Genomic DNA, 9,945 nt, shown 5'->3' with positions numbered 1-9,945 from the left:
TAGCCCGGTTGGGGTTGTCAAACCCGATAGATCTATCAATAGGATTCGCGTATACATGTTCTTACAATATATAAATATTAGTTACCAAGCTATTAGGGAAGATATGCAAAGTGGTACAACTCAACGTAGAATATATTTTAAGTACTTGTGTCTATGGCGTAAAACATAAAATGCATGTATTCTCATCCCAAAATATTTGTAGAGTTTAAAAATGGGACTATATACTCACAGTAGTAAAAGTATATTAATAATAAGTTTTCAACTTATTAAAAATATGACCGTCGTCCTTGGATTAACGAACCTATAACAATAATAACGATTCAGATAATAATACGACATATGAATAAAATAAAGCAAGTTCATAGAATACTTATATAATAATTTTTAACATTTTATGTTAGTAGTCCACTGTTAGTAGTCCTTTGTTAGTAGGCCAAAATAGTCCGAAAAGTCCAACAGTCCAATAATCGGTATATATATATATATATATATATATATATATATTTATATATAATCTTAGAATTACCCCACGACGTATTGCATACGTATTGTCTTTGTATCAACCCAGAGATGTATTGTATACATATTGTCTTAGAATTAACTAAGACGTATTGTGTACGTATTTTCTTAGGATTTATCAAAGCGTATTGTATACTTATTGTGTTGGGACGTACCAAGAATATTATTATACATATATACAATCACAGAATTAACCAAGATTATAATATTTTGTTATACTACTGATAACATGTCCATATATATATAGGATATAGGAAAAGTTAACAAGGATATGGTTAATATAGTTTTTTTATAATATAAATTTCGTCCATACAACGTTAATTTTAGCAGATTTTATTTTGCTCGCCAAATATTCATTACAACTCCGTTTAAAGTGAATCAAATTGCTATGGATTCATTAAGAAGTACATTTTAAAAACCAATTCGAAAAGTTCATCCCAAGTAGTAATTTTTAGAGATTTACCCTCTTTTTGGGTCGGTGGACAGATTTGAAAAAATCCCGGCATCCACCCAATATATGATTTTTGATAAAATACTTCCACTTTGTCTAAAATTATGAAAAAAATACTGGAAGTATTATTTACATATATTAACATATTTCCGAAGTCTTAGCCTCGAACTCAAAGTCTAAGATAAGTTTTTAATTCCCAACCCAAAACAGGCCGCTTTTTACCGAATGGAGATTAAAGGATATATGTTAAGTTTCAAGGTGTTCTTCATATGTACAAGTTATAAGTTCTTATATTAACTTAATATAACATCATAATACATATAAATAAGTGTTATTAGAGTTAAGTTAGAAAGATTAGATTAGTTTTTCAAACAAGCTTGATGTTCACCAAAACAAGTTCTAGTTTTTACAAGTTTTATAAGTATAATAAGATATCAACTATAAAAGGAATTGAACAAGGATTTTGAGAAGTATTTTACCTTGATTATGAAGAGGAAAGTTTCTGAGATTAAAGTATGATATGAGAGCATTCAAGTGTGTGTTTTTAGTTTAAGAAAATGTGGAGTAAAAATGAGTTAAAATGGTCCTTTTTTATAAGCTTATAATTTTGGCTTTTAGTGAAAATATCTAAGATAAGTTAAATTGTATTAAGTTATGCATGACATATTAAATTGATTAGGTCATGGATGACATATTACACAAATAATTGCAGAATTCTATTGGTATATACCAATAGTAAATACTTCTAGAAGCTGTGTATAATACGGGTAAAAATACCTTATGAATGAAGAATTCTTTGAGAAAATTGAACGGAAATATGAGTATAGCTATCCTTTATATGTATTGGTATATTATAAAGTGTATTCAATACTTGTAAGGATGTATTTACACTCGTAATACATTATATGTAAATACATTTTAACATAAGTTAATTACGTCGTTTAAATAGTAATATATATATTGTTTGAAAACTCTTTAAATTAGTAGTATGAAAATATATATATAATACTTTGTTAATATACTTAATGAGATATTTAATTATCATATTTTAAATTTAAATATATATAAATCCATATATATACACAATAATTAAACAATTAAACAATTAAATCAAGTTATGACGTTCGTGAATCGTCGGAATAAAAGGGTGACCAAAAGTTTGTGTAAAACTCTTTTTGGAGGTTCAAGATTTATTAAAATTCATTGCTTATCAATTCGGAATTATATAAAGATTAAGTTTAAATTTGGTCAGAAATTTTCGAGTCGTCACATTGGCGTACCTTATAAGAAGCGTTGGGAATGCGTTTAGACATGAGCACCGCATATCATCCACAAACTGACGGACAAAGCGAATGCACAATTCAAACCTTGGAAGACATGCTACGAGCTTGTGTTATCAATTTCTAAAAAGCTTGGGACAAGCACTTGCCTCTTGCCGAATTCTCTTACAACAATAGTTACCACGCGAGTATTAATGTCGCACCATTCGAAGCGTTATATGGTCGCATATTCCGTTCACCTCTTTGTTGGGCCGAAGTAGGCGACACACAAATCACCGGGCCTGAACTCATTCATGAAACAACCGAGAAGATCGTCCAAATCTGAGATAGGCTTAGGACGTCCAAAAGAGATATACCGACACTAGACGCAACGACCTTGAATTCCAAGTCGGTGATCGCGTAATGTTAAAATTCGCACCTTGGAAAGGTGTAATCCGTTTTGGGAAACGCGGGAAGCTAAATTCGCGGTATATTGGTCCTTTCAAAATTTGGGAGCGTGTTGGAACCGTTGCTTATCGTTTAGATCTTCCGCCTCAACTGAGCTCCGTCCATCCTACTTTCCATGTATCAAATTTGAAGAAGTGTTTTGCCGAACCCGAACTTCATTTTGTGGAGGAACCGGTTGAAATTGTGGACACCTCCGTCAAGACACTAAAACAAAGTAGAATCTCAATTGTCAAAGTTCGTTGGAATGCCAAAAGAGGACCCGAGTTTACTTGGGAAAGACAAGATCAAATGCAAAGGAAATACTCTCATTTATTCGTGAATTTGGAAATGCAAGATCTCGAGGAAGAAACAACGACTACTACGCCTACTTAAATTTCGGGACGAAATTTCTTTTAAGGAGTAGGTAATGTAACATCCCGTCTTTTTTCATTTACTTCCCGTTATACTATTTTAAAATCCGTTATATAATTATAATATCTTCCGTTAATATGCGTTTTAAAATATTTCGTTTAGGTAATTCACACACCCGCTTTTAAACTTGAGGGACTAAACTTGCCAAGAGACCAAAGATTTGACTAGGTCAACTAGCCAAACCTTTCTCCTCCACTAACTCATTCATCTCCTCTTTCTCTTTTTGATACTTCCAAATCCTCTCAACATTCAATCAAAGATTCATCATCTATTCAAGATCTAGCAAGCATCAATTCAAACAAATTACATATTTGGAATCCTTGCATCTTCCTCTTCGAATCCATACCAACTTTATTGCATTTGGGTAACCTTCTAAAAACACTAGATTTTGTGTTCTTGATGTTTTTAACTTATAAAAGTATTAATTAGTGTCTATGGCTCAAGTATAACATGAATATATGATTTGTATGCTTGTTCTTGTCATTTTGATGTAACTAGCTTAAACTTGAAATGGGTGTGCTTAATCTTGAGTTTTAGTTGATCATATGTTGTTAGATGTTAAAAGTGCATGTATTAAATGTGTTACTAGCATCACTAGCTTCAATTTGGTATGTAAGTTGACTTGGAAAAGCCTCATTAACATGATTAAGGATTTTATGATTTTTAGTTAGGGTTTGGTAGCCTTAAATGTGATCTTTGATGCATTAAAAGCCTTACGATGTTGTTTGTAAGTGTTTAGTAGTATTGTATGCGTAATTACCTACGAAACGGCATATTATATGTGTGTAGTAAGTTTCCGAATCATCTTATGCGTTTTACGAACTTGAAACCTTGATAACGAGCTTTAAATGATCAATCGACGAGAATTCGATTATTGTAAATGATGTTTTTGTTTGATGAAAAGTGTTTAGTTGTATTCCTTGTTAAATTACCTTTCCAACGATATAAGATACGTGTTTTGAATGTTTACGGTTCCATAGTTATGGTTGTTTGAAGTTGGATTCGTGCATTAAGTGTTAAAACTGCCCAGAATTGCTGAACAGATACATAGAGCGGCGCTACAAACCTTGCTGTCCAAAAGTGCACTTTTTCGTTTAATTCTAACTATGCTACGCACCTCCGATTAACATGAAACTTGTTCTAACATGCTCATATATGATTATTAGACTTAGAAAAATAGTTCGGGACCCGAGCCGAACGTGTTGACTTTTTCGTTGACTTTGACTTGACCAAAGTTGACTTTTGCCCAAACTTAACCAAATACTTATGCAATCATTCTAACATGCTTTTATCTTTGTATATTGCATGAAACTTGACAATTTGACTCACATGCTATATTTATCGAGTTGTAACGAGCCATAGGACTAATTGAACACTTTGACCAACCGTGTTTACCGATATTGATACAATCTATTTGTTTAGATCGAGACTAGCATTCTTCCTTGCATACGTTTACTTGTGAAGTACTTTATTACTCGTGCACTCAAGGTGAGATCATAGTCCCACTTTTACTCTTTTATACTTACATTTGGGATGAGAAAAACATAACGTTTTGTTTAACAAAGTGAACACAAGTACGGAAACAAACATTCTACGTACGAGTTAGAAAAAAAAATCCTCAATTCGATTATCATTAGTTACATTGCCGGGTGTAAGCGAGAACTTATGTTGTATGGCCATATGGGTTTGACAAACCCTCATTCGGACGGTTCGCTACCGTTATGCGGATGAAATATATTTTCGAGAAACAGTGTATGTTCTAACACTATTTGTGATGGGGTAACGTTAGTTAAGCCTTGATAATTGGGTGCTCGTGATAACCACTTTTAGAATGTTCTTACTATTACTTCAACGTTATAAACCTTGTGGTTCAACTTACTTACGTACTCAATTACTAAACCTATGATTTCACCAACGTTTTCGTTGACAGATTTTCTATGTTTTTCTCAGGTCCTTGAACGATATGTGTTACATGCTTCCGCTCACTATTTTTGATACTTGCTTGGATGTCGAGTATACATGCATACGTGGAGCGTCTTTTGACTTAACTTAATTTGTGTCGCATAGGTTTCAATTGTACTTAAAACGTTGTAGCATGTTTGGTCGTCGAACTACTTTGTAAACTAATTTGAAACATCTTTATAATTGAAATGAATGCGACATATTTTGGTCAAACGTTGTTTTAAAGACTTATGACCACGTAACGGGACCTAAGTAGACGGCGCCGTCAAATGACGATTTTGTCGGGTCGCTACACTACTTGTATATCCATTTGGTTGATTATGAGCAAGTGAAACTATATGGTTAATTAAATTGATCAAGTACTACTAATCAATTTTGATTGGTCCACTAACATTACATGCTTGATGCATGTTTGTGTTGGTCTATTTATTATATCAATTGAGTTAATTAAATAAAAGGTTTTAATCGTACCAAATAAATCGTCTATATATTGTATGCATGCTAGCTCAAGACCAAAACATATCACAACCATCTAAAGTATAGTAATAAAAAAATAGTTAGTTATTTAGCCATGGTAGGTACTTCCCACATCAACAGTGATAAGCTTCTAAAACTAAGTTCCATTATCATTTTACTCTTCATAATCTCATCTTTTTTGTCCTTCAAAACGCTCGCATCAGCATCAACAACAACATCATCATCATCATCATCAGCTCAATGCGAGCAACAAACCACGAACGTATGCAACAATAAATCAAAAGCTCTTTCGTTAAAACTAATCGGAATTTCTTCAATTCTCGTCACAAGTATCATAGGTGTGTCACTCCCTTTATTGACTCGATCGGTCCCTGCCCTCAACCCTGACCGAATCCTATTCATTATTGTGAAAGCGTTTGCTTCTGGTATCATTTTGGCCACAGGGTTTATGCATGTGTTGCCCGATTCGTTTGATATGTTGAGGTCTAGTTGTTTGGCTGATAACCCTTGGCATAAGTTTCCATTTACGGGTTTTGTAGCTATGTTGTCTGCTGTATTCACACTCATGGTTGACTCAATGGCTACTAGTGTGTATACTAAGAGTAAAAACTCTGTTTCTTCAGCTGAAACGGCTGATAAGTCTATGGTGGTTGACGGAGACCATGAGAACGGTATTAGTGGTGGACATTTTAATGGACATGCGCATGCAGCTTCAGGTCATATAGGATCACAACTACTACGCTATCGCGTTGTTGCCATGGTTAGTTAGTTGGTTCTGATCTTTCAATTTTTAGTCGATCTGCATAAAGACAACTTAAGTACAGATATCCAACTCTTACCGGGTGGGTTTGGTGGGTTTCCATAAGAAACACAGGGTTTGGATGTCTCTGCCGATATACACCTTTTTTAAAAAGACAATTTAAAAAGAGCTACATATATAGATGACCCCAAGACTTATATAAAAACAGTAAAATATAAAAAAGACTGTAAATCAACTAAAGTGGCCCATGAAATGTAGCAGACAAATTTACTTTACGATGTCATTTTATGAAGAATGTAAATTGTGAACCCCAAATTCATCCATTGATGTTTCAAATAAATTATAGGTTCTGGAGCTTGGAATAGTGGTTCACTCAATTGTAATTGGTCTTGGTGTTGGAACTTCAAATGACACTTGCACCATCAAACCATTGGTTGCAGCCCTTTGTTTCCACCAGTTGTTTGAGGGCATGGGGCTTGGTGGTTGCATCCTCCAGGTCTAGCCATGCATATACCTATTGTTAACCACTTATCGATCTACTTCACCATATATTATTATGAATTAATTGGTTATATTTAACGAATTAATAAACCTGCAGGCTGAATACAAGAAGATGAAGAAACTTGCAATGGTGTTTTTCTTCTCGATTACTACACCTTTTGGTATTGCTTTAGGGATTGGGCTATCAAAGACATACGAAGAGAATAGCCCAAACGCTTTGATCACGGTTGGATTACTAAATGCTTCATCAGCTGGTCTTCTCATCTACATGGCTATGGTGGACCTTCTTGCAGCAGAGTTTATGGGTCCCAAACTTCAAGGGAGCATTAGGCTTCAAATTAAATGCTATGTGGCTGTTTTGCTTGGTGCTGGTGGGATGTCAATAATGGCTAAGTGGGCTTAGCTCCAACGTATGGTCGTATGGATGGTTAGCTAATTAAGTTAGTAATCACCGTTGATTTGTTTATCTTGGCATCCTATCATCTTATTATTTGTTACTTATCATTGTGTTGTGATCTTCTAGTTACATAACAATTGCCAATGTGTGGATTAATCGAGTTCCCTAATATTATATATATGTAGTTATAGTTATTGTTAAATGTGCATAAAATATAAGTATAAAGATGCCCGTATAATGAATAACAGGCAGATGAACTCCTGCATCTAGTAGACGGACTGAAAATATTCTTTATATTTTTATTTTGTGAAACTTTGAAACAACATATATAAAACAGTAAACAAATATGGTCTTGCAAGGCCACCATCAATTACTTCCACAATCATGTCCGAACGACGAACCATCACCATTGTCTGAACGAATGCATCAGCAGCAGCTCACTGTGAAACAAATCAACACACACATATTCCATATGACCTTGATTATGCTTTCCTTTTCTTCCAGTCCCATATCCATCACCCTTAATTCTCTCTCATGGAACACCCTTTCCATTATCAGAGCTTGTTCTCGAAGCACCGATCAAAAAAATCAACCCATTTCACTCCACCTCAAAATACGATGCTGCAAACAAGAGAATGTTGGTACTCCTTATACCCATCGCACATGACCAAATTTAATAGAAAAATTAAAGGACGTTAGGGATTTTGACAATCCATGCAATGTGTGCAAACCATAGGATTTATTTGGATCATAAAATTCGTTTTTGACTATCTTAGAAATTTGATAAAAACCTTACAAATGAGTGAGACTGATGTGTAAAATCGTACCTTATAAAATTAAACTAAAAAATACCAAAAAGGATTAACACACAAGTACGCAACTATCCTAACCGTGCAGTAAAAGCTAATAGCAAGTCCTTGTTCGTTCCACAGGGGAGCAGTTGTAATTAAGAATTTTAAACTAATAATTATTCTAAGAATATTGGGGAGTTTGATTTTGATTAAACTAAAATACGAAATAAGATAAACGAAATTCAGATGGACGAATCGATGTTTACTTTAATGCTCGACAATTGATTAGGATTGCTCTTTTGTTATTAAAACAGTTAACATAAAGTTATAAGTAATAGCTCACTTCAATCTCACAATATCAATGAACTAGATCTAATGAACTTAGTAAACTTTCATAAACGTCATTCAAAGTTCTATTTTAATCTGTTTAATTAATTAGACACTTTCTTGATTAAATTTACATAAAACCTAGCTTATTAAGATCACTTAAAATAAACTACATGATTGTGTTATCACAATACCATTCAGTCACCACGTACACTCACATGTAGTTGTCTAGATCACAAAGTGTTGAAGTACAGAGTGTTAATCACTAATCAATTCACATTAACTAGTAAACAACCTGTATAATTAAATTAAAGCGTATAGATAATCACAACAATGGATTCATGAAAGCACACAATCAATCAAACAATATAACCTCAATAACTTAAAAGTTAGAGCAATCCATAATCAAAAGTCTTACAATAAAGCAAACTCTAAGAGATTTAGTCACTCATGATTATTGAACAATCAACAAACACAATCGATAACTAATTAATCATTGTAACAAAAGATTAAATAATAAATATAGACTGTTTTGAAGTAATCAATATCCAAAGTTTAGTGTGACAACCCGAAAAAATCGTCATTGACGGCGCCGTCAACTTTGGTCCCGTTACGTGGTCATAGTCCCTAAATGAGATACGTTTGACCAAAATTATGTCACATTCATTTGAAACGTGTATGAATTGCAAAGTTTTAAGTAAACCAAACGGTTTGACAACAAGTATAAGTTTGCAAAAGTTAATAAGTATAATTGAAATAACTTGCGACACAGTATAAGTTGAAAATCACGAATGCTATCAATACGTATGCATGTAAACATTAAGTTTGAATCCAAAGGTGCTATCACTAGCGTATGCATGTATGTTTGACCCCAAGCAAGTAATCAAAGTGTGCGGAAGCATGTGTCAAGTAGCCAAGAATGAACCTGAGAAACATATAGAAAACTGCCAACGAAAAACGTTGGTGAAATCATAGGTGTATTTGTAAATGTTGTTTTTGAACCACAAGATTTAGTATATGTTGATTATCCAAATCGTTTGCATTCCGAAGATGTTGTTCGTTTGTCGAGCACCCAATTATCAAGGCTTAACTGAATCGTACTTCTGAATCATAGTGTTAGAACCTACACTATACCCGAAAATATATTTCATCCACCGACGGTAACGAACCATCCGAATGAGGGTTCGTCAAACCCGTATGGCCACACAACATAAATTCACTCTTACACTTACACCCTGCAAGTTTAACTGATGATAATTGGACTTGAGGATTTTTGTTCTAACTCGTACGTGGAGTGTTTGTTTTCGTACTTGTGATCAAAGTATAAAAGTATAACCATATATGTTTCTCATCCCATGATTTAAAAGTATAAAAGTTGCTGAAAAGATGGGACTATGATCTCACCGTAGTTGCACGCCAAAGTATTTGAAATTAAGCGTTGTGCAAATGAAAGTTGCTTAGCCTTGACCTAAACAAATAAGTTGTATCAATTTTTGGTTACGACACAAGGTCGGGCGAAATGTGTTCAATTAGTCCTATGGCTCGTTACGACTCGATTAATATAGCATGTGAATCAAGTTGTCAAGTTTCATGTAAGATATAAGTATAAAAGCACGTTAGAA

The 9,945-nt window shown here is 33.8% G+C and overlaps 1 protein-coding gene across 1 annotated transcript; it reads left to right on the top strand.

Annotated features, from left to right (window-relative positions):
- The first annotated feature begins 5,641 nt into the window (after positions 1–5,641).
- On the top strand, positions 5,642–7,211 carry LOC139870747 (probable zinc transporter 10). The gene is made up of 4 exons (XM_071858529.1): positions 5,642–6,218; positions 6,264–6,307; positions 6,654–6,803; positions 6,906–7,211. Exons 1-4 carry the CDS (start codon positions 5,642–5,644, stop codon positions 7,209–7,211), a joined length of 1,077 nt encoding a protein of 358 aa, XP_071714630.1.
- The last annotated feature ends 2,734 nt before the right edge of the window (positions 7,212–9,945 follow it).

The sequence above is a fragment of the Rutidosis leptorrhynchoides genome, chromosome 10, assembly GCF_046630445.1.
Source record: "Rutidosis leptorrhynchoides isolate AG116_Rl617_1_P2 chromosome 10, CSIRO_AGI_Rlap_v1, whole genome shotgun sequence".
Taxonomy (NCBI): domain Eukaryota; kingdom Viridiplantae; phylum Streptophyta; class Magnoliopsida; order Asterales; family Asteraceae; genus Rutidosis; species Rutidosis leptorrhynchoides.
Note: the sequence above shows the minus strand (reverse complement) of the source record. Positions and strands in the feature narration are given on the sequence as shown.